This window comes from Mastacembelus armatus, chromosome 8, assembly GCF_900324485.2.
Source record: "Mastacembelus armatus chromosome 8, fMasArm1.2, whole genome shotgun sequence".
NCBI classification, from domain to species: domain Eukaryota; kingdom Metazoa; phylum Chordata; class Actinopteri; order Synbranchiformes; family Mastacembelidae; genus Mastacembelus; species Mastacembelus armatus.
Genome location: NC_046640.1, coordinates 21,028,694 through 21,052,676, shown reverse-complemented (window position 1 = coordinate 21,052,676; position 23,983 = coordinate 21,028,694). Strand labels below are relative to the sequence as shown.

Below are 23,983 nucleotides of genomic sequence, written 5' to 3'. Positions count from 1 at the left end.
CATCATCCAAATGTACTTGAAGTATCCAAAGTAAAAGTACTCATTGTGCAGAATGGATCTGATATTATTGGATTCTAATTATTGATGATTATTGTGTTGATCACTTTAATGTTGGAGCTGATGTTAACTACCTTATATACTTCTAATTTGAAGTACTTTATGTACCGCTGGGTAGCTGATGTTAACTACCTTATATACTTCTAATTTGAAGTACTTTATGTACCGCTGGGTAGCTGACGTTAACTACCTTATATACTTCTAATTTGAAGTACTTTATGTACCGCTGGGTAGCTGACGTTAACTACCTTATATACTTCTAATTTGAAGTACTTTATGTACCGCTGGGTAGCTGACGTTAACTACCTTATATACTTCTAATTTGAAGTACTTTATGTACCGCTGGGTAGCTGACGTTAACTACCTTATATACTTCTAATTTGAAGTACTTTATGTACCGCTGGGTAGCTGACGTTAACTACCTTATATACTTCTAATTTGAAGTACTTTATGTACCGCTGGGTAGCTGACGTTAACTACCTTATATACTTCTAATTTGAAGTACTTTATGTACCGCTGGGTAGCTGACGTTAACTACCTTATATACTTCTAATTTGAAGTACTTTATGTACCGCTGGGTAGCTGACGTTAACTACCTTATATACTTCTAATTTGAAGTACTTTATATACCTCTGGGTAGCTGACGTTAACTACCTTATATACTTCTAATTTGAAGTACTTTATATACCTCTGGGTAGCTGACGTTAACTACGTCACTTTCATTTTTGTACGTCCCATATTTTCTATTTCAGACCTTTTCAATAATAATTTAATTTATAATTCCTGTGAATTAATTTATCACCCTGATCTCATGACTACAACACAACAACACTCTCTTTATTTGTGTTAAACACTGACATTATGGGAGATCAGAGTCAGACGTCTTCTTTCATAGTGAACTGTAGACTGGAGGCATTTTTAAAAGTCCCTGCTCAAACTGCACACAGGCAGAAGGGAAGAAAACAATTTCACCCATATATAAGAACAGAAAGTCTGTGTGTATGGTTAAATATAAAGCTGTCAGGAATATTCTGGGATGAACTGTTTGTCTTGATAAGAGTGGCAGCCTTTTACTAATGTTTTACCTTAAAAGACATGAAAAAATCAAAATAGTCATCAATTTAACGTAAATGATATATGGCATTCTGAGAAAGCAAATACATAATCTTCAGACTTTATGTGACCTTTTGTTATTCTGGACACGTCGTCTGCTCATTTTGATGGTGATTTGAAAAGTTAAACTGGTCTGTTGGTTTGGTAGTTACAGAAATGGCTCACAACCTCCAAAAAATTAGTCCTGAAGTAGAAAGTTGTACTTCCCAAAGTTAAACTCATCGGGCATGATGAGCATGTCTTCCCTCGCTTTGGCCAGCTTATGTCGCAGGAAATCCCGTCTCTCCATCCACTCCTGCAGCTCCTCCGGGCTGTGGGCGTAGTCACAGCTCACACCATCAGGACAGCCGCCATCCAGCCTGTCAACCATCCACATGATGCTAAATGTCTCACTACATTGGACCTTTAAACATTTATAATAATAATTAATATTATTTTTACTATTCAAGGGAAGTGAAATAAAGTTAGGTTCACAGCCTCCAAGAGACTCAAATCTGTGAACCAACCAAACCAGATGTTTGGCCCACTTGGGTATGTGGTCCTAGATCCCATTCCTATCCGACGCGTGAGTGTGCGAGCGCTGTCAGATCAGAAGCACTTCAAGCACTTTGCTGGACCCAGGAAAAGGTCTTACCTGGAGCACAGCTGGAAGCAGGTGCCAGGGAAACGGTAGCTCCACGTCAGAGCCTCTTCCTCTCCCTCACAGCTGAACACTCGGTCCTTGTGCTTGTCAGAGGAGATGTGCCTCTGCCACTGCCGCTCGCTGTTACTGTGCTTCCCACACAGGCGGCAGTGGAAGCCACTCTGAAATACACAAAGGAGGCATGTTTAGGAAAAAAAAACACAATATGTATATAAGAATCTCAGTTTGGTGCCAGTTCAGCTGTTTGTGGTCTGAACTGAAAAACTACTGTTAACCCACCATGGGTTCGGCATAATCAGTTGGCATGACGATGGATTTCTCTTCTGGAGCGGGCTGGGTGACCACAGGCTGATCTGTTTGGTGGCTGCTGCCGCTTAACGTCAGCCACATGTCGTATATCTGCTGCATGTCCCACACTACAGGTGCACACACAAAACTGTTATCAGCGCGAGAACAGACTGTTTTAATGCCTGTGGAAACCACTAAACAACAAAATGAGACCAGTCAGGCTGAATACACCAGCAGCTCTGTCACAGAAGCTTGACTTTCCCACATGGCGTTACTATTTGATGGAAACTTACAGTTATTATTCTTCATGTACATCCACATCTCCTTCTCCTCTTGGCTGTGAGCAAAGGAGCAGTGTCCATTGTAATTACATTTCCTTTTCTCCAACATCTGGGCACACATCTGCAATGAATATGAAACTTAAACACAAGTCAAACTCGAGCAAATGTAAAAGAAATGAAAGCGAAACTGGGGAAGATGCTCATCAATGTGGAAACACCTGGATGTTGCAGTAACATGCACAGAAACAGAGGAGTCACACCTACATCATAATGTGCAGGGAAGTTTTTGGCGTGTGGCAGCGGTCGGACCTGAACCCATTTGCTTCTCTCCAAGGACTTGACCAGAAGAACCCGTCTCTCTTTGGTCCACCTGAGAATGATGAAACAGAAGGCATGTCAGTGAGCAGCAGAGGATGAGCAGAGGATTATCTTTATAGATAACCTGCTGTACTTTAAGAAATTAAACATGGTTTACAGACTCATATGGGAGTTATGAAACATGATCTTGTCACTGACGTGTGCCTGGCCTTGGCTGTGCAGTACTTCAGGGTTCTGTCTGGTTCAATGATCAGACCATCTCGCAAACACTGGACACAGGCAAACTTCATCTTCATGTTCAGACTCTTCCCAGCTCCAGCTGCTCCGCCTCTTCCTTTTGCTTTGCTCCCTCCACCTCCTGAAGGTAACTGCTCGAAATGAAATAACAAAGATAAAAGTGACGGTTTTTATCTTCCACTCTTTATGACTATGTTTCTAACACATTGGCAAAAATCACTGTATTAAAACTTGAACAGATCACCACTTTAAAGAAACCTTAAGTTGGATAATCCATGCAGTTGTCAGTCACTCAACATGTGCGTTCGTCACATTTAGAAAAGTAAATACTACAGAGGACAGTGCTCCGTCAACAGGCTGTGACAGGTCAGTGTGTAACCATTAAAATAAAGTTTCTTACTCGATTCCCTTTGTGTTTGCCTGAGTTTTGCACTTGCTTTTCATAAAACCTGGTGGATATTTTCACAATCTCATCGTGGCTGATACCTGCAAATAACAAACACACACAAATTCATTGTGAGAGAGAAACACAACAAGCTGCTGCTTTTTTCTGCTGTTAAATTAAATGACCTAAGTCCAGACACTGCCTTTAGCAACTGCAATAGCTGCTTCTATAATGTTTATGAAATCTGAGGTAGATTTAAAGCATAATTAATAGTTTCAGTTCATTTTACTGGCCATTTGAGGGCAGAGTAACATATTAAAGTCTTACCAGTGATTAGCTATAAAGCTAAATTAATTAAAAGATGCTACAAAGCACAGTAGCAGTGAAATATTCATACTGAAGATCACATTTGTCATCTCGCCACCATCCAAAACCTTTTTATTCCAGTTATCAAATGAATGTTGATTCTATGTGTCCGAGCGTCTGGACCTGTATCTCGCTGCACCCTCCAGGTTTTTAGCTCTATGGCAGAGTGGGCGTACAGGCACTTGTCCTCTCTCTGGCATCTGTACCGGATCATTTGGTGGCACAAATTCAACTGGCACATGACGCTCAGGGGACGCACCTTCTTGTAGTCCACATTGTGGGTTTTCACCACAAATGCCAAACACCTGCCAGGGAGAAAGCAAACGTGTGATTGAGTTGAAGAGAAAGAAATGGGAGTTAAAGATGTGCTGTATGAGTGAAAAGAGAAAGGCTATAAGGATGAGGACTCACTTGTTGGCGTCGAAGGTGTGGGGAGCATCCAAGTTAGAGCAGATGGTGTGATTTTCTTTGCTGCGCTTACTGATGATTGTGGGTTTACTGTTGAAGCATTCCTAGAGAGACAGCAAGACAACAAACAATACAAGAAGAAAACCCAAAGCAATCAGACCAACAACGAAAGACTAAGATTCCACAGATTAAACCTGTACGTTCTAGGTTTCCACCATTTAATGCACACGTGGGACTGGAGTTTCTACTTGGTATCAGAGAAGCTTGATGAAAAACATCAGTTCAGCCTTGAAACAGAGGACCCAGTGCAGACAGACACAGTTTTTATGTCTGTGTAATTTATCAGGGTAAGGGAGGTCACAGGAAACTCCCTACACAGACACAGCTGCAAGGTACAAAACAACATGTGCATACTTTCTTCTTTGTCTCTACTATCCTGTTTTTTTTATCCCTGACCATGGAACTAACCAGATTAGTGCAAGAATCAGTATCTGTTTCAGTTTTCCTGCTGAGGGAAACGTGAGTCTTGTGTATTTTCCCCCGACCTCTGCACACAGACTTCTATACAGTCTGTAGACTCCCTGCTCTGTCACTACTGATGCTACATTACACTTGTGCTGTCTTAAATCTGTTTTATTCATTTATCCGTTTGCATATTTACTGATGCATCAGTCTCTTATGTTGAAACTAAGTGTGTAAGACACTAACCTGACAGAGGAAGATGAACATGCCCCTGTGCTCCTCTAAAAGGTGAATGATTCTGCTCAAAGGGTCCAGTTTGACAGGTGCTGGTCCAAACAGCAGGTTTCTGTCCAGTGTCCCCTTCCTTTCTTCTGTCCAAACATCGATCTCCAGCTGGTTGAAGGCAAACGTACACTCCTCTTTGTACTTACACACGCCCTCAGTCAGCAGGTCTGTACATACACACAGTCACATTTTTAATCGCACCTTCGATCTTTTACTGACTATAATAAACTGACTATAGTGCACACACAGTATCCACACAAGTGTCACTCTGGCATTAGTTCTGAAACTCAAAAATCAGAATAAAACATTTTTACTGGTTTAAAGCTGGTCTTCCTTCTGCAGCCTGTCAACAAATAAGCTATAACTGACCTCTGGACAGCAGACCAGCAGTCAGTCAGACAAGTCAGGCAATAAAATATAAAGGGAAACGTGGGGCCTTAAACTCAGCTTGATCTCCTGAGAGCTCAACTCTCTCTATGCACCATAATGTGGTTTTCAGAATAATGTACCTCCTGCAGACACATATCAAACAACATATCACGACATAACGATACAAGCAACAGTTTAACTTCATTAACAAGTAATGAAGGATGAACACGAACACAGAGCCTGACATCAACCATCTCTCTGAGTTTGAGGTCCTTACTCTTGCAGAGCACAAACGGCCCTTTAAAAGACGTCCAGGCATGAAGTGGTCGCACCCTGGCCCACGATGAATGCCGACCTGCCTTTCGTCTACATAACAGAATGTCTCGCATGCAGCTGTGGACCAGGTCTGGCTTGTGAACGCCTATCCCTGAACCTGAAAAGCAAATATTATACAAACACACAAAGTATTATACATTAACATTAATGTTTTTAAAAATAAATATAAAATCTGAAGCTATTTGAATGGAAGAAAGTTGGAGCTGGTGCGTCTGGTTTTCCAGTGTTTTTGTACAAATGAATATTTTCACAATATGAGTAATGTTTGGGTTGTTTCTACTGATTGTGAATAGATTTTTGCCTTTGTCTTGACATTTTCAGTGCTTGGCAGATTTGACCTTTCTTCTGGATACAGATGAAACCACCATTCACTTTTAGGTTTTGCTCAAAACAGGCCATCACCCTGCCTGGACAGTAAAACTGACAAGGATTTCTAGCGACTCTTCACTTGGTTCGAGACAGGTCTGGACTGCTAACGTACCTTCCCAACAGAAACAGGCAGAGCAGGCCTGCAGGAACTCATGGGTGGATGACAGAGGGTTAGAGAATGAAGCCGGCGCTTGGTTATTCTTCTCCTTTATTAAGAATAAGGTTTCGGTTAATGCTAAATAAACAGGCACAAAACAAAAGACAGTAACCCAGCCCGGCTAATCAGTCTTACTTTGTAGTTATTCTTTGGAGGTCGAATTACTGGAGCTGCAGCAATGCGAGAGCCTGGGATACCTGATGAGCAATGAGAGAAAATAAATGATGCTGTTATGACATCTAAAAGAACTGGCCTCCTGCTGTGTCAATAACATTCAATAAACCATAATCACCAGCTGTGCAGAAATCTGAGAGTGAGTCCAGGCCTGTTCCCCCCAGAGAGACTCCTGGCAAAGCTGCAGTTAGCACTGAGGGAAAGGAGTCCAGGGCATCAAGGGAGTCAAGCTGATCCACAGCCTTCACACCAGTTTTAGGGACATCATTACCATGGCCCCCTAGATCAGAGACCAGCTCTAGAGAATCTAATTCATCATCAAGAGACTTTTCCCCAGCACCTAGTTCTGCCCTGGATTCATGAACCTCCTGAGTCGCAGCAGCACTCGGTGTAGATTCCAAGATGTCATCTAGAGAATCAAGACCATCCAGGGTGTCCAGCCCAACGTTTGGGACTACTGTGCTGCCTCCATTTCCAGAGGAGAAATTATCTAAGGCATCCAGGCCCTGTGGGGTCATGAGGTCGTCCAGGGAATCTAGGGTCGCAGTTGTGCTGCTGTGCTCACCACCTGAAAAGGAGTCCAGGGAGTTGAGTTGGCTGACGGCCGAGTTGAAGAAGGCCGGTGGAAGCTGGGGTTTCGGGGTGGGAAGGACAGAAGGAACGGTGTGTGTGGATGTGCACGTGCTGCTGGGGACTGAGAACGCTGCCTGGGTGTGGGAAAAACACAGAGACAGGGAGGTGAATGAAAAGGTTTGGAAAAAAGAAGTGCCAGAAATGAACAGAGCGAAAATGCCTCAGTCTAGATGATGGACGTTTGCTGACAGTAATGTCAACAATATTCTATAATAATTCGTCCAAGAAAAGTTTAAAAACTGAGAATGATGATGCATATCCAACTACAAGTGAGGACACATTCATCGCCTATCACTGACACACTTAGCTACTGGTCTTCAAGGTCAAACACAGCAGAAACACAGATTTCACCTCGGGGTGCTCCTGCTCAGCAGGGAAGCAGTCAAGCAGCTTGTCCAAGTCGTCCCCCATCAGCTCAGATTCCTCCAAAGTGTCCACGTCAGGTACTGAGGACACGGCAGGTTGGCAGCAGCTGGGAAGTGTGGAAGGAATGCTGGTCTGAGGCATGCTGGGAAAACTGACTGAAGAGCAGCAGGAGGATGTTTGTTTTAAATCTTATTTGTAACTAAGCACAATAAAATGTGCATAAAGTGAAAAAGTCTAAATCTTTTCTGAAGCCACTGCACGTTACTGTACAATCCAAGTCAATTCACACCTGGTGAAAGGCCCATCTGAAGACTCATCCCATTTCCTAAAGGACCACCAGACACCTGCAGCACAGAAAGGGCAAAACTTAACCGTGGTAAGGAAGGTGTCCTGTGAATGTCAGAGTTAATGTGGAACTTACTTTGATAGCCTCAGTAGCCACATTTCCATTTGGGACACATTTTGTTGTAAGTGTGTTGTCCTGGGAGAGACAAGACAGGACGTCAGATATAAGAGACAAAGCAAACCAAGGAGCAGGTGAAAACAAACCTGCACCATCTCTGCATTACAGTCCGGTGACATGACGACATACGAAGTGAGAGGATGGAAACGTGTCAACACACAGAGGAATTTATCAGTTCCCGTTCATGAAGCGTATCCTATCTGACAAGACCAAACCTCCATCCTTTACGTGTATTCATGTTTATTTCAGTTATCATTTCACTAACCTTTGCACTGATGTAGGGTTTTCGGTTTTTTAGTCCCAGATGGACGGCCAGCTCCTGTGCAAGCTCATTCACCCGATTATCCTGTGACGAGGTAACACAAAAGTTAACAGAAGCAGTTTCTCTCCTATTGCTGAGAGAAATACATTACTGTTTATGTAACCATTTCCTACATCCTCTTATCCAGTGATGTAGCACAGAAAACAGATTTATGCTCAACCTATTTGCACTAACAGTCCTGATTCTGCGCTTCATTTACCAGGCGTGTAATGAGCAGACAGTCCGTGGTGCAGTTGTAGGCCTCCTTGTGCTTCCCAAGCTCCTTCAAACACAGCGCCTTCCTGTATAAAGCCTTGCTGTTTTCCTTGCACACTTCCAAAGCACAGTCGCAGTCCTTAATCGCCTGATCATATTCACCCTGTGGTAAACATGAGAGAGGAAAGTACAGGACATGTATGACTGAGTCAATAAATACACAGAAATATACATTCTTTAATTGAATGGACAGTATGCCACATGTTTCTGATGACAATGTTAGCACGTGGTTAACATTATCCAAGTTAATGTTTACTGTGTTAAACTAGCATGCTATGACAACAATGGCTAATGGCACAAAATGAAGCAGCACTGATGGGAATGTATCTGATCATAAACCAAAGTATGAAACAAATTCAAATTTTGCCTTAATGAAAGAATAAAGACTCTAAAGAATAAAGGTCACTAAAGTTATTATTAGTTATAATGTCCCCAGATTGGAAAACGAACACGTTTTTACAAGAGTGAACGTGAGGTGATCAACTGTCATTAGGATACATGATCTGGCAACCCTGTACGTCTGTAAAGTTTGGTACCAATTCATCTAATAATTTTCCAGACGTATATACATATAAAAAACATTTCTGATTATGTTATGTAGCATAAACTGCAGTGGCATAACCACCAGAATTTTGCTGAATAATAGAGGGTGAAAATTGCTTCCAGCACTAGTTATATTGAACTGATTCAGTTTTCTGTGCGTCACAGCTGACTGCCTCACCCTCAGATCAGGTTTGGGTGTGTAGATGTCCTCGTCATGAATCTCAGCAGCCTGCAGCTGCACTGATACTGAACCATTATGCCGCAAATCATCAGAAACACACAGGACCTCATATCTCACCATGCTGTAGAAGGCAGCAGCCCGGTTGTTATACAGACTTTCCAGCAGAACCTGAGGGATCTGGATCTCCTCTCCTGCAGCGTAGCTCGAAACATTCAGGCCTTCACTGAACTGTTTCACGGCCTGCTTCCACTTCTGGTCTCTGAACAGGGTGTTGCCTTCTTCCAGCAGGTTGCACACTAACTGGGTCAGGAAGTCCTGAGAGGAGAAAGGGATAAGGTAAGCGTTTACATGAACCAAGGTCAAATTTAGACCCGATGGCGGTGCTAGAGGGAAAACCCACAGGATCACCAAAGTTATTACCAAAGGATGAACATTGCTGAGGTCAGTGCTGGGCACATTACCTTACAACAGTAATCAGCTATTCATTACACATTACTCATTCAAAAACAATTAGTTCACCCATTACTATGTACTAACAGTGATATATTTTCTTACAGATCATTATAATGTGACTTTAAACTTCCCCTGATCCTCCACAGACACAAAAATATCAAGGAGACATGAGCAGGATTCATCTTTTAGGATCAATAAATGTCTGTATATAATTTCTTTCCAATCCATCCAGTCACTGTTAGTTGAAACATTTCAATCGACAGAGGTATTCTCTATTGGGAAAGGCCAGAGACACAAAACTAGAACTTTCAAACAGAAGATATTCATTCAGTATTCCACCTCGGATTGCTGCATGGCCACAAAAACTTGTTTCATTTACTTTTTGCTGAGTTTCCTCCTGAAAAGATCCTCCAGGAACGATCACAGTGAATCTTTCAAAGTGACTATTGTGCTGATGCTCTTGTGTCCAGTACAAACAGCCATATTAAATATCAAAACCAGAAAGGAATAGAAAGAGGGTGTGACAGTGTGTAAGTTCAGCAACAATTTCTGATCATGTGGTTGTCGATTTCTGTTGTTTTTTTTTTTCCATGCACGAGTGCAGGAGGGACACAGCAGTGGGAATCACACACAATACGATCATAATACGTACCTGGTAGCTCTCAGGCTCTGGATAAGCCAGGGAAGACCTGCAACACAAGAAGTGAACTTGATTAGACACAGGAGTCCTCCTGAGTCAGGACAGCTTTCATCTTTGATTTTGAAAAAAACAAATATCGTCTCACTGTATAAATGCCAGAGCTTTTCTTATCTCGTCTTGGCGTTTCTGTCTGGCAGGGTCCATCCTTGTTCACTAGGAGGAAGACAAAGACCCATTAGTGGCAAAGGTTGATGTTATGATGTTATGGTGAGAGCGGTTATGAAATGTGGGTGCCCACTTCCTGCAAAAGTAGAAAGCAGGACACAACCACCTCTCTGTCAGATCCTGCAAAGACGCTGACCAGGCCTGTGGTGATGTCCACCCAGCACAAACACCCAGCCTGCATTTGTCTAACCCTGCATGTCCCAGTTGGCTATCATGGCGCGACTGGGCCAACTTCAGACCCACCTACCTGACGAAGTGAGGAAGTTCATTGAACCGCAGCAAAGTTTAGAAGTGGGTCCTGCTGTTTCCGAGGGAGGGAAAGCCGGACAAACATTTAGCAGCTGAGAGACCGCTGACAAGCAGAGAGGAGGAAGGAAACCCAGAGAGAGACTGACTGGCCAAGCCTCAGTTAAGTTTCGATTCAGCCCGTCAGTCCAAGAAGCAACTGCAAACCTTCACAGTGGCTCTTTAACGCAGCACAGACTTCCTGCATTCAAACTCCACCTACAGCTCTCTGCTCAATTCATGCACAGTCTGAGCTCTGTCTGACACCATGACAGAAAACAGCTCATGGACGATCACTTCGAAATGCCCGATATCCATAAAAAGGTCAAGCGCAAAGACAAACATAAATAAAAATAAATTATATTAAACACTGGTTTACATAAATTATTGAAATCAAGTTGTTGTTGCAACAAGTCGAAGAAAAGCCGAAGGGTTGTAAAAAAAAAATACTGAATTTGTTGTAGTTTGATAGAGCTCAGCTGTAATGAGATTAGTGTGCATTGACTTTAAATAGACTGTCAACACTTCCACTTTCGTTTCACCTGTTGTCTCTCAGTTTAGTTTTCATATAGTCGAGATGAAATATCTTCTATATGTTGTTTCAATGCAAAATGAAACATGAGCCAACAACAGCATTCTTCATTCAAATTGTCTTGTCTAGATAAACACGAATATAGAACTATATCTGATAGACACTATCTCCTTCCTCTGCCTTATTATCTGACTTTGATTTAACTTTTATTTAATTAGTCGTTAGATAAAAATATAATGTGGTTGTTTTTTTCCCCCCTACATTTTTAATATATAGTAAATCAATTTAAGTCTCCAACTGTCGCCATCTTTGTCATGTGCAGTTACCATGGTTACAGGTTCTCAGTCACTTTGAAAATTATTTAAAGTTATTGTAATAAAACCATATTCAACACGTTCTTAACAGTAATACATATAATATAATATAATATAATATAATATAATATAATATAATATAATATAATATAATATAATATAATATAATATAATATAATATAATATTTTGTTTTGTTTTATTTTGGAAAGACCCTAGTGCTTTAAGACGCCGTGAACGCACCGTTGTAGTCTAATTGAACTACAAGTCCCTTGTGTCCCGGCGCTGTGGTCGTTAAGTGGTAAAAATTCGTGCTGGTTCTGGTTTTGAACGTCGGAGCGAGCGGGACTGTCTAACGGGACTGTGTTCAATCGGTGCAGCGGTGTTGTGGTAATGGGGATATTGATTTATTGTTATTGCGGGTTCGGTCTGGGCTCAGAGTTTAGTAGCGAGTTTAAAGGTTCGGTCAGATTAATGCAGGTTAGCTAGTGGACGTTAGCGGTTTACAGATGACAGAGGCCGAGAGCGGCCACCTAAACCACCGTTACACATGGCAGCTACCGGGCTGGATCCTCCAGCTTATCATCTCATAACCACCGGACTAAGTTTGCACATCGCTTAGCAAACATGTTACTGAGCTGCGGCCCTTCCAGCTCCATCGGCGTCAACCCGCTGTGACGCTCTTCAGTGTGTTAGCATCACGTTAGTAGCACTGAGCTAATGCTAGCCGCCGGCTGCTAATGGAGCTAACTTAACTCTTTCAGTGCTGGGGAGTGGAGTGAATCTGAGCAGTGCAGTGTGTAAATTAGCACTGTAGAGTGCACTCTTAATAAAGTGCGACCTGGGGGGCTGTGGAAACCTACTCTGTCCCTAGACACTGCTACTACTTATTCCTTATTAATCTGTTATATTTATGTGAAGTAAATTTTATGTTATTCTATTTAGTTGTTTATTTTTTATACTTTACTAAGTATGCTTAGTTATTGTACATAATTTAGCCTGTAGGGGCCCTTTGTTTTTGGGATTCATGCAAAGTGGCTGCTGGTAAACTGCAGTTTACCTCTGGGCTTTCTAAACTGCCTGTCCGTTCTTTGTGGGCACCAGGACTGTGGTGATGCTGAAGGGAAAGTAAACTCTATATTTGTCCTTCAGATTTTCTGATGGCGACAGACATTGTTGCACAGTTGGCCGATTCTCTGGCCAAAGCTGGAGTAGAGGAAGGAGAGCTGAGCTACAAAGGCCAGGGAAGAAAGCTGGATGACGCCCAGGCAGGTGAGTCCCAACTGTCACCGCGCAAGATTAACATGCAAGAAACTCTGCTTCTGAGCCATGATGGCTTAATATGCTAATAAACACTAAAGTCTTGGTTTTGATGATTTCATGCCCCAGCTGTTTCATTGAATTACTGTCACATGTCCTTCTCTGATCTGTTTCTCTGTAACATCTTATCCCGGTCCCCCTCTCCAGTGGAGGAGATGGTGAAGGAGATCCAGGACTTCGAGGGTTTACAGGCTCTGAGGCTGGAGGGAAACACTGTGGGCGTGGAAGCAGCACAAGCAATCGCCAAGGCCCTGGAGACAAAGAGCGAGTTCAAGGTTGACCGTCTCACCTCTTTGATCGTTGTTATTTTGAGTCATTGTTCATTTTGTTAACAGGAAATGTTGGGTTGTTTCCTCGGTAAACACAGTGAGAAATGCATCAGAATTGTTTTAAGTCCAAGTTCATGTTAACAGCATTTGCAACTCCAGAACCTAAAGATAGTTTACTGTCACAAGACAAATTCCAGGGGTTCATTAATTCATTTATTTCTTTTTTCCAGCCATAATACATTGAACAGTAGACAGAAGATGATTATAATGAATAGGTTGTTTTTTTTTTCTGAAATATTGTGTGTCTCCTTCATGCGCTCTCTTTCAGCGCTGTTATTGGAGCGACATGTTCACAGGTCGACTGCGCTCTGAGATTCCACCTGCCCTGGTAATGCACATGTTCAGCTACATTATTGTTACCTTAAAACAAGCTTATACTTCTGGAAATATTCTACACTTTGCATTCACTGAATTATGACGTAGCTGCAGTCGGAGCTCAAGCTGTCTTTGTTTGGGTACACTGCCCCATGTGTCCTGACATTTCTTCGGTTTCTTTCTCTTGGTGTGTTGCAGAATTCACTGGGTGATGCTCTGATGCTGGCAGGGGCCAAGCTGACTGTCTTGGACCTCAGTGACAACGCCTTCGGACCAGATGGGGTGAGAGGCATAGAGAAGCTGCTCAAGAGCACTGCCTGCTACACCTTACAGGAGCTGCGGCTCAACAACTGTGGCATGGGCATCGGAGGAGGAAAGGTGAGTCAAGAGAACATCTTTGAAGCATCATTAAGAAAAATGACCTTCATGTAGTGTCACTTAGTTTTGTAGATCCTGGTAAATATCACCATGTATCTCTGCTTATGGACTCTTCAGATCTTGGCTTCCTGCCTGATCCAGTGCCATAAAAAGTCCAGTGCAGTGGGTACCCCCCTCAGCCTGAAGGTGTTTGTTGCAGGGAGGAACCGACTGGAGAATGATGGAGCTACTGCTCTCGCTCAAGCCTTCCAGGTACAGGTCCAACTACTATTTTACCTTTAAGCTCTTTACCTGTAGACTCACTGAGTGATATGCGCCGATGAACACGACCTGACATCAGAACTGTTCAGCAAACAGCTGGCCTTGTTGGATCAGCTGATATCTTTGACGTTCATGTTGTCTGACAGTTATTTGACTCGATTACTATAGTTCTTTAAAGCTGTAAGTGTGTATTATTGTAGAGAAGATCTTCTCTGTGTGGGCAGAGTAATGTTACATCTGCAGTTTGTGTTTCCAGTTGATAGGCAGCCTAGAGGAGGTTCACATGCCCCAGAATGGCATCAATCACGCTGGTGTGACTGCCCTGGCTGCAGCCATGCAACACAACAAAGAACTCCGCATCCTCAACCTCAACGACAACACCTTTACTGAGAAGGGGGCTATCGCCATGGCTCAGGTACATCCATCAGTGAATATATAGTATAATAATAATAAATCATTTTTGGGTCACTTTTGTCATTTTTGGACAGAAACAGTCTACATCAAGGTTAGAAATACAAGTTATTTTTTATGTTGCTGGTGAATGAGATCAAACTTTCTTCAACCCAGAAAAGTGTGTTTTGTGTGTGGGGCAGACTGGGTCTTAAAAACCCTGCTACAGCAGAAAATATAAATGAAATGGGGACCTTCACTCATTCTACATGTGTGCTGCCTAAGACTTTGGAACAAGGCTTTGGAACAAGGCTTTGGAACAAGGCTTTGGAACAAGGCTTTGGAACAAGACTTTGGAACAAGACTTTGGTGTGTCTGGTTCTGGTCACTGTTGCCACACAAACAACAAGCAATGAGCAAAAACAAAGAGCCTGAACACACTGCCAGAAGATACTGGAGATAATTCTGCTTTCATGCTGTGTTTTGTTTGTCCGTTTGGCTTAATAATTCTTTTTGCAGGCTTAAAATCTGGGATAGTTGAGTTAACCATGTCCGTGTCCCTCACAGGCCCTGAAACACCTCTGCAGCATCCAGGTGATAAACTTTGGAGACTGCCTGGTGCGGCCAGCAGGAGCCACAGCTATCGCAGAGACCGTGTCAGGGGGACTCCCAATCCTGAAGGTGAGAGAGTCACAATGTGACTGATCATACCTGCACCAACGACACCTGTCAACAACTGGGCCTTACTTTGGGGCAGATCCAGAAGGCCATTTGAGGTTCAAACTTTAGGGTTAAGAAAGTGAAATGTATTATACCACTGGGGGTCCTCACAAAGACAGAAGTACAAATGTTTATGTGAACAGATGGCCTTGATGTAACTGGGATGAGGTTTCCAGACTAAACATGGTCACACCATGGGGCTTGTAACCCGAAAGTTGCGGGTTAGAGTCTCGGGACCGGCAGGAATTGTCGGTGGGGCGGAGTGAATAGCCAGCGCCCTCTCCACCTTCAGTACCACGACTGAGGTGAGACCCTTGAGCAAGGCACCGAATCCCCAACTGCACCACTGCTCTGGGTGCTCTGGGTGCTCTGGGTGTGCACTTTGGGTGGTAATGCAATTTCCCCATTGTGGGACTAATAAGGGTTAACTTAACCTGTAGACTTTGATCAGCTTATTCTGGAAGGTGTTCTTCAGTTTTAGTTTGACATGTTTCTTCCCTTCAGAGTAAATATTTTATCACCTTTAACAGGAACTCAATCTGTCATTTGGTGAGATTACCATGGAGGCTGCTCTGGCTGTGGCACAGGCAGTGAAGAACAAGGACCAGCTGGAGAAACTGGACCTAAATGGTACAAAGCTGCTCTTCACATTTTGCATCTCAACACTTTTGCTGCTTTTATGGCCAAAACACATTTTTCAGATGACAATTTTTACATTTTTGTTATTTTCAGTGTCAATTAATGTTTCAGTTGAGGTTCCAGTCTTGATGTCTGGTTCTACTTTGGGTTTCATTTGTGAAGAGGTTATTTAGATATTTTCCTTTTGTGAGATGTGACTTCCCTGACTTCACTCTATGAAATGATCTTTTTGGTTTTCAGGAAACTGTTTAGGGGCCAGTGGCTGCACAGCCCTTAAAGACACAATGGAAGGCATGAACATGGCCGACCTTTTAGGATCACTCAGGTAAACATGTTGTCCTTTATCTGCTGTGTTGCACTTACTGAAGTCTATCTGTGCTTTTTGTACCTGTCTGTTCTGCTGTGCCCTGGCAGACATGTTCCATTCATTACAAATCTCCAGACCTCAGTACTTCTTGAAAATGTTGCCCCCAAAGGCTCCAGAGAGCTGTAGCTTTTTACACCACAGTAATTTGAAAGATGCATCTCACTGTGGAACAAAATCCTCAGTTTCTCTGATCTGCCTCAGTGACGATGAGGGTGAGCCAGAAGATGACGACGAGGATGAAGATGAAGATGAAGATGAGGAAGACGACGACGATGATGACGATGATGATGATGATGATGACGATGTGGATGAGGAGGAGGAGGAAGAGGAAGAAGAGGAGGAAGAGGAAAGCAGTGACAACAAGGTCTGTTGCCATGTTGTCATTGTGGACACGTCCACATCTTGGTGTGTTTTTGTTTGTTTGTCGTGGTGTATTGGACGTTCTCTTCTCTCGCCCTCACAGATATCCACCCCTACATCAGCGCCTCGGCCGCTGGACGTCTCCTCCTTCCTCAACTTTCCGTCCCCAGACAAACTGCTGAAACTGGGCGCTAAGAGAGCGCTGCTGATCGAGCAGCAGGTAAAAACAGGATGATCTCCTACAGAACGTGTGGGAGCAGTTACACATCTCAGCTTGTTAGTTACAGTAACATGAATCCTGAACGTTTACTTGTTGCAAACAAACATCAGTAAATCTGTGGTTCTGTCTCTGAGTCCAGGTTGATGTGACTGATGCTTCAAGAACAGCTGAAGCTTTTCTAAAGATCGCGTCTGTGTACAAGGAGGACAATACCGACCTTAAGGATGCAGTGCTGGACAGCGTCGGTAAGACCTTTTGACTGTAGCTGCTGTATTTACTTTGTGTTGAAGTATTTGATCTTCTTTTTGGTGAACTACTACTTAACAATTTATTTTTTTTTATTCAAATTAAATCTGTTAAATCAGATTCCAGTTTTTATGCTGAGCTGAGTTTAGACAGCTGCTGACTGTAGCTACACATTTGAAAACAGATGTGGGAGTTGTGTTGATCTTCCTAACTAAAGCTGATTTATTTATTTATTTTTTTTCCCTAGGTCTGTGTTAACATGATGCACCTTTTCTTTTTAAATATGTTTGTAATATTTCCCTCCCTCACAGACGCCCTCATGAAGAAAGCCTTTGCCTCTCCTTCCTTCCAAGGCTACAGCTTTGTATCAGCTTTGTTGGTGCTGCTCGGACTGATCAAGGTATCTGATCTGACCTGTTTCTTTTCTTTACTCTCACTTTCTGAGGTCTTTTGTTTCCTTTCCATTCTGTGAATTTCTCACTTTTTCATGGCATTTTCGTGATCTTTTCTTGCCTGACCTGCCGCCTCTGTCCTTCCCGTCCTCAGAGCGAGGACAAGGTGAAGCCCGTGGTCGTGGTTACTGGCCACCTCCATGTCTTGGAGCATGTTGTTCGCCAGGACTACTTCCCCAGAGAGAGTGTGGCTGTGTTGGAGGCCTTCATGTCCCGGTAAGGGCGTGACAGAATGAGCCAGTCAGCAGGCCCCCTGCAGGTACACACCACTGTGATTATAACCCCATCTTCAGGAATGATGCACAATATGGATGTTTTTGCACAGTGGTGGACACAGTCTGGTGACTGCTCATTGGGAATGAGATTAACTTTTGTTGTTTGACTGACTTTTAAATAGATAATTAAACTTTCTGCCCTTTTGCACAAATCAAGGTAACATGATCACTGATGGTACATATGGTGACCCTTTAGAGTCTCTTTACCAGCAAAGCATTTTTAAAACTGGACTACAATAAAATAAACAAACACTAAATATTACCTGTAAAAGATTCCAATGAAAATCCAGACTGAAGAGGTGTTTGTCATTCACAGAAGCAGCAAGGCTCTTGAGTCCTGTGGAAACGCCAGAAACAGGCTCCAGTCGACACTGCAGAGAGTCAGGGCCGAGAGCTGAGGACTGGACACACACAGACTGAACTTTGATTGATCATTAATGGGTCTTTGGAAACAGCAGACAAGCCCCAGTGTTTAAGCAGACATCACCTCGCCATCGCTGTCCTTCACCAGTACCACAGCTGCTGGACTCTGGACTGGACTCGAATGCTTTGTGTTCTTAACTAGACTTTGCTCTTATGGTGTGGACACTCACGCATCCACAGTCACTGACTACTATGCTCTTTTTATCCGGATGAATAAGACAAGCCCTCAGCCTGCATATAACCTAAGATCTATGTGTTTTCTCCTGGTTACTGAAGCACAGACTCAAACTAGAAAAGCTCTGACCAGGACTGATCTGAGATCCGAGCATCAGCTGTTGAACATTTTCTCTTTGCATATCTGACTTTATTTTTCTGTTATTTTATACTAAATGTTTATTCAATCCAAAAACATGGTTAAACAACAATAATTAAATATATATTGACTGATAAACATGATTAATCATAAGACTGTTAAGTACAAGTGAATAGTCAAAAGGGATTAAATAAACATGTATTTTTCACAAAAGGCACAAGGTGAAGTTTTTGGGTCTGTGTTGTGTAAATAAAGACAGTTCAAATATTGGATGATTTTCAGTTTTGTATATTTACTGCATGGGATTTTTATTTCAATGATTCAAAGTCACAGCTGTGAAACAACATACACAGGAGCTCCAATGTCTGTTTTTAGTGCAGCAATAGAAATAGGTCTATTTCAGCTCATACACACTGGGTCTATAGATGAAACAGGCTGTTGTTTTCTGTTCGGATGTGTTGGTCGACACCTGATGCTCCAATGTTACAAACTGTTAATAGTCAATTGACCTATTATGTATATCAACAAATACAATGCATCTTCCCGCTCCCTGTGTTCCTGCCTCTCACTGCACAGAAAATGTAAAGCCGAGGTGCTAATATGCAGTGAGGGCTGCAGGGGTCAGGGGTCACTGCAGAAGAATTTACCAAAGCCTTGTTTGCCAGCCTGCTGGACCCTGGGCTGGAGCTGCTGCCAGAAACCAGAGTGAAATAAGAAAGTCACTGGCTGATAACCGTGGGATGAACTGACTGATTCACATCTTTATTTCATTTACTTCTGGCTTTCCGACAAACAGAGATACTGTGATACAAGGTAAGATGGTTTTCTCCTCCAGTGAGTTTGGGTTAAATGTCTGTTACTATTTTTGACCTTTATTGAAATTAGTACAGGTGTGAAATGTTGTAAATAAATCCAGTATTTAATATGTTTTATTCTTTAAATCTCAAAATAATGTAATAAAACAGCACATATGATCTGATACAGTATCAGAAAAGTGGATCCTTCAATGTATAGATTTGGATTAGAAAGGATGAGATCTTCATCAAAGTTACAATTATCATCTATTTAAACTGAAGCAGCTGAGCAGCTGTGACTCATGGTTTTTAACTCGTGTTTTTCTGGCACAGATGCGTTCCCTCCCTGCTGCAGTCGTCCTCGTGACTTTAGCCGTGAGTCTACATGTTGAAGCAGGCAAATGTCCCAGAGTGTGCAGCTGTGACGCCGCCAAACTCGCCGTCACCTGTGTTGGCAAGAACCTAACGGAGGTTCCCCCGACTATAGATGAGGTGAGAGTCTGCTTTTTACCTCACAGCTGCTTCTCATGTTAAAGTCTGTATTCATCAAAATACACTGGACAGACGAGTCAGGAGTCTTGTTCAGCGGCTGTACAGAAGTAGTCTAACATATTATTCTTAGCAGATGCAGAGATTCCCGTCCTCTAGTCGTCACTTCTGTCTCAGACATTCTGTTTAATCATGTCCACAGATTACAGTGAAACTGGACCTGAGGATTAACAACCTGCAGGTGCTGCCCAGGGGGGCATTTGTGCTGACGCCCTACCTCACACACCTCAACCTGCAGCGCTGCAACATCATCAAAGTGAAGGAGGGCGCGTTCCGGACCCTGGGCCGTGTGGTCTCCCTAAACCTGGCCTACAACAAAATCGACATCCTTTACCAGGTATGAGGAAGGGGTAAAGGTGCAGCAGGGAAAAGACAGAGTTGTTTTCACATCTGTTTAAAAAAAACTGCCCCATTTTTTTATGAAACAAGGAGAAAGTTGCTCTAATTCCCTTATTCTCCCTGCTCTGCTGCAGGAGGCCTTCGATGGCCTGTCCTCTCTGAAGGAGCTGCATCTGGACCATAACCGTGTGGAGGAGATTCAACCTGGAGCCTTCTCTCAGCTCGGCTTCCTCAACATGCTGGCCCTCACCCGCAACCAGCTGGTCTACATCCCCAACATGGCCTTCCAGGTACTGTAGACCTTTTATCATCACTAACACACAAAAGGTGGACACACATTCTCCATTAATGATAATGTTAAGCAATGTGATCCCACAGTGGTCCCACTCCTCTTCCAGGGTCTGCACAACATCAAGTGGCTTCGTCTTAGCCATAACTCCCTGAACAACTTGGCCCCTGAGGCCTTCGCTGGCTTGTTCACACTGAGCCGCCTCAGCCTGGACCACAACGAGCTGCAGTTCTTCCCCACTCAGACCATGACCAGGTACATCATGTGGTGTTCTGTAGTCTCTGTAAGTAAGAAGTCATTTTTTCTGAGGTTGTATGTGTCACTCACATTTTTACTTTTCTTATTGTTGTAAAGAGTCAGGGAGGTCACACACCTGCACATGAGCCACAACCCAATCACCTACCTCGGGGAGGAATCTGTCTCCATGGCGAAGCTTACACACCTCCGCCTGGACCACATGTCCCTTCAGGACCTATCAGACAAGGCTTTGTCCCGAGCCCCGCTCCTCTCTCACTTGGACCTCAGCCACAATCAGCTTCGTTACCTGGAGCCCATCTCAGGCCCCAAGCAGCTGGCCACCCTGAACCTGACTGGTACCACTGTGTTCTGACATCTTTCACTCACACAACTTTGAACATGCAGTGCAGTGAGGGTCAAAGGTTTCTTCACATCATAACCAAATAATGAAAGCTTGGTTTAGGAGTTCATGTTTTCATATAAGCTGGAAAAGGGAGGCAAAGAAGGATTAAGACAAGCCATATGATCTCTTTTCTTAAAGCCAACCCAATCTACTGTAACTGCTACATGCGGCCCCTGAGGGCCTGGGCGAAGCTCGGTGGCGTGAAGCTGCTGGGAACCTGCGCTGGTCCTGCTCACCTGTCAGAGGAGCCGCTGCAGGTCCTGACTCCTCTGGACCTGCGCTGTCGAGGCAGGGGGGAGGCACCAAAGGACGAGTTAGAGGAGAATGATGAGAGCACAACAAGCTCACCACCCACAGCCAAACCCAAGCAGAAGGTCAAGTGTCCAGTTAACTGTGACTGTGATGTAAGTGAACGGTATAATGCCACATTCTTTATTATTAAATTATATGTATTAAAATGTGTCTGTGGACTAGTTACCACATTTATCTACAGGGTGGATAATACTAAGCACATTTACTGAAGTCACAAGTTGTTTGGATTTGTTTTTGACAGTAATGCAATTTTTTATAATTTTTCATCTATACACCATCACTGTAGATTTAATTTAAGGAGTATAACAAAGGCACTGCATTAACCTTTTAGGAACTGCAGGCGTTTTTATACAATGTGCCACTTTTAGGGGCTCCAAAGTAACTAAAAAAGAAAATTATATAACTTCCTTTCAATAGTTGGATGTAAATCCTTTGCAGTGACAGCCTGAAGTCTGCAGCTTGAAAAGTCTGAGCTGCTTTAAGTTGCTGCATACTCATGTTGTTTTTAATAATCCTTTCTTAATTTGACCCCTCTCAGATTGAAGTCCTACATGCCACATGTGAAGGTCGGGGTCACACCAAAGTCCCCCGAGGATTCCCTGCCAAATTACAGCTGCTTGACCTCCGCAGCAATCACTTCCACTTCCTTCCTGCCAACAGCTTCCCGGGCTCCAGCCACGTTCTTTCCCTTCACCTGGAGTTCTGCAAAATCCATGAAATCGAAGGTGGTGCCTTTCAGGGGATGAAAAACCTGTTTTATCTGTATCTTTCTGACAATGACCTCACTTCCTTGGTCCCAGGAACTTTTGCTGGAGCCCCAGAGCTCACCTACCTTCACCTGGAGGGGAACCGGCTGGGACTGTTCCCCGGATCAGGTCAGTAGCTACTGAAGTCTGGCATCATGTAGATTAAAGATACAGGATTTCACACGTTAGAACTAATGTCTAGAGTAAAACACAGATATTTTCTGTCCCTTTGTGTCTCTCATGTAGCGCTGGCACCATTACAGAATCTGTTTGTGTTACACCTGGAGAAAAATGCCATCTCCAAACTGGAGCCTGCTGGTTTGCTGTCCTCAGTAACCCCCAAACTTAGGGAACTTTACTTGACTAATAACACCATCACTAGTATTGCTAAGGGTGCTCTGGACTCTGCTCATATGGGAATACTTCACCTGGATTCAAATCAGCTGAAAGAAGTGCCCACCCATGCTCTGTCCCAAGTCCCTAATCTGGAGGAGCTCAACCTGTCTCACAATTCAGTCCGTTGGGTCGGACCGAACGCTTTTCATCCAATGTCCCAGAGTCTGAAGAGGCTTTACCTGGATCACATGGGCATGGAGAAGGTATGAGAGACCTTTTCAAACTAAACAGGTCCGCACTTTCCAGAACCTGTTTTAGCTGCCTTTTCTTTTTAAACATCTCGCTCCAGCAGCCATTTAAGTATTGAATTAATAAAATTCAGCACTTTAAGGTCTGAAGGGCTTATTGCTGATCAGCTCTTTAAATTCCAGATGTCACGGGACGCTCTGGCAGGGCTGGGCCCAGGGCTCAGGGCTCTGACTGTAAGAGGAAACCAGCTGGAGGAGCTTCCAGACCTGAGCCCACTTACCAGCCTGGAGGTGGTCGACCTGCAGGAGAACCCCCTGATGTGTGACTGTCCTCTGCTGCCCCTTCGCAGGTCAGTGCAGAGTTTCACTGGAATTAACGGTTTGCAAGTCACTTAGTTGAGACAGTTTGTACACAGGTCAGGATGTTGTTAGCAACTTAATTTAGTAAACAACACTTTAAAGCTGCACCTATAACCTGCAGAAGGTAATGCATAACAATCACTTCACCTATTGATTGTTGTCAAAAAGCTTTATGGTTGACAATAATTATGTGACTTCTTGCTCTGTGTTATCCTTTGTGCTACAGGTGGATGGAGAATGTCAGTTTGGAGGTGATCGCCACCTGTGGTCACCCGCCTGAGCTCAGAGGTCAGAAGGTCAGGGACGTCCAGGTTTTCATGTCCTGCCCACATAGCAGCTCTCCTCCAAATGAGGAGGTCTTTGTGGACCCCAGACCTCCTAAAGTGAGGAGACCCAAAGCAAAGACCCCTGGAGTTAAAGCTGAGTCTTTGAAGGCCAAAGCTAAACCACCCAAACCAACCAAGAGTCAGCGTCAGAGGAAACCTGCCACTCTGAAAGTGACTAAGAAGACACTGTAATAAGTGAATATAACAAAGTGAATGTAGTCAGTTTATTGTTAACCTGGAATTTACCATAAACAGAGCAAAGCAGAAGCACAAAAGGGAAAAAAAGGAAAATTAAGAGCAGCCTGAGCCTTTAGCAGTTTATTATATATGACCATTATTTATATAGTAGCATAGTCCAAATGAGCATTTAGTGCCAAAGCCATTTAAAAATGACATTCAATAATGAATATGAAAATAAATACGTTTACTAATATTTATACCACTAGACAGTAGACAAACCAGTAAAGTGCTCTACAATATCTTGATGGTTTTAAGTTTATATGTCAAACTGAGAGGTGAAGGAAAATAAAATCATCATTCATTGCTAGTCAAAATCACGTACTCTGTATTGTCTAGTT

General features: G+C 43.2%; 3 protein-coding genes across 6 annotated transcripts; 2 read left to right on the top strand and 1 right to left on the bottom strand.

The window, feature by feature from the left end:
* Positions 1-864: 864 nt before the first annotated feature.
* Positions 865-10,920, bottom strand: LOC113140410 (zinc finger CCCH domain-containing protein 7B-like). 2 transcript variants are annotated; one of them, XM_026324157.1, is made up of 23 exons: positions 10,577-10,920; positions 10,250-10,317; positions 10,117-10,153; positions 9,129-9,326; positions 8,232-8,390; positions 7,976-8,056; positions 7,669-7,728; positions 7,537-7,591; positions 7,233-7,402; positions 6,367-6,955; positions 6,210-6,271; positions 6,030-6,123; positions 5,490-5,645; positions 4,805-5,010; positions 4,100-4,200; positions 3,812-3,993; positions 3,338-3,423; positions 2,899-3,068; positions 2,647-2,752; positions 2,395-2,503; positions 2,093-2,229; positions 1,805-1,974; positions 865-1,529 (listed from the first exon to the last, which is right to left on the bottom strand). In XM_026324157.1, the coding sequence occupies exons 2-23, from the start codon at positions 10,306-10,308 to the stop codon at positions 1,349-1,351; spliced, it is 3,168 nt and encodes a 1,055-aa protein (XP_026179942.1). In that variant the 5' UTR covers positions 10,309-10,317; positions 10,577-10,920; the 3' UTR covers positions 865-1,348. The 2 variants fall into 2 exon arrangements, with proteins under 2 accessions (XP_026179942.1, XP_026179943.1); XM_026324158.1 differs by lacking the exons at positions 10,117-10,153; positions 10,250-10,317; positions 10,577-10,920 and adding an exon at positions 9,567-9,746 and having other exon boundaries at positions 1,349-1,529.
* A 799-nt stretch (positions 10,921-11,719) lies between these two features.
* rangap1a (RAN GTPase activating protein 1a) lies at positions 11,720-18,736 on the top strand. Of its 3 annotated transcripts, XM_026326217.1 has the most exons (16): positions 11,720-11,848; positions 12,611-12,730; positions 12,926-13,053; positions 13,376-13,435; positions 13,621-13,800; positions 13,918-14,052; positions 14,318-14,476; positions 15,019-15,132; positions 15,702-15,801; positions 16,051-16,135; positions 16,379-16,541; positions 16,641-16,757; positions 16,897-17,002; positions 17,315-17,403; positions 17,550-17,671; positions 18,047-18,736. In XM_026326217.1, exons 2-16 carry the CDS (start codon positions 12,619-12,621, stop codon positions 18,126-18,128), a joined length of 1,752 nt encoding a protein of 583 aa, XP_026182002.1. In that variant the 5' UTR covers positions 11,720-11,848; positions 12,611-12,618; the 3' UTR covers positions 18,129-18,736. The 3 variants fall into 3 exon arrangements, with proteins under 3 accessions (XP_026182002.1, XP_026182000.1, XP_026182001.1); XM_026326215.1 differs by having other exon boundaries at positions 16,379-16,757; XM_026326216.1 differs by having other exon boundaries at positions 16,379-16,757; positions 17,550-17,714.
* An 857-nt stretch (positions 18,737-19,593) lies between these two features.
* Positions 19,594-23,597, top strand: chadla (chondroadherin-like a). Its single transcript, XM_026324542.1, has 10 exons — positions 19,594-19,752; positions 19,952-20,146; positions 20,283-20,438; positions 20,547-20,692; positions 20,792-21,030; positions 21,216-21,481; positions 21,928-22,264; positions 22,382-22,734; positions 22,903-23,069; positions 23,306-23,597. The coding sequence occupies exons 1-10, from the start codon at positions 19,594-19,596 to the stop codon at positions 23,595-23,597; spliced, it is 2,310 nt and encodes a 769-aa protein (XP_026180327.1).
* The last annotated feature ends 386 nt before the right edge of the window (positions 23,598-23,983 follow it).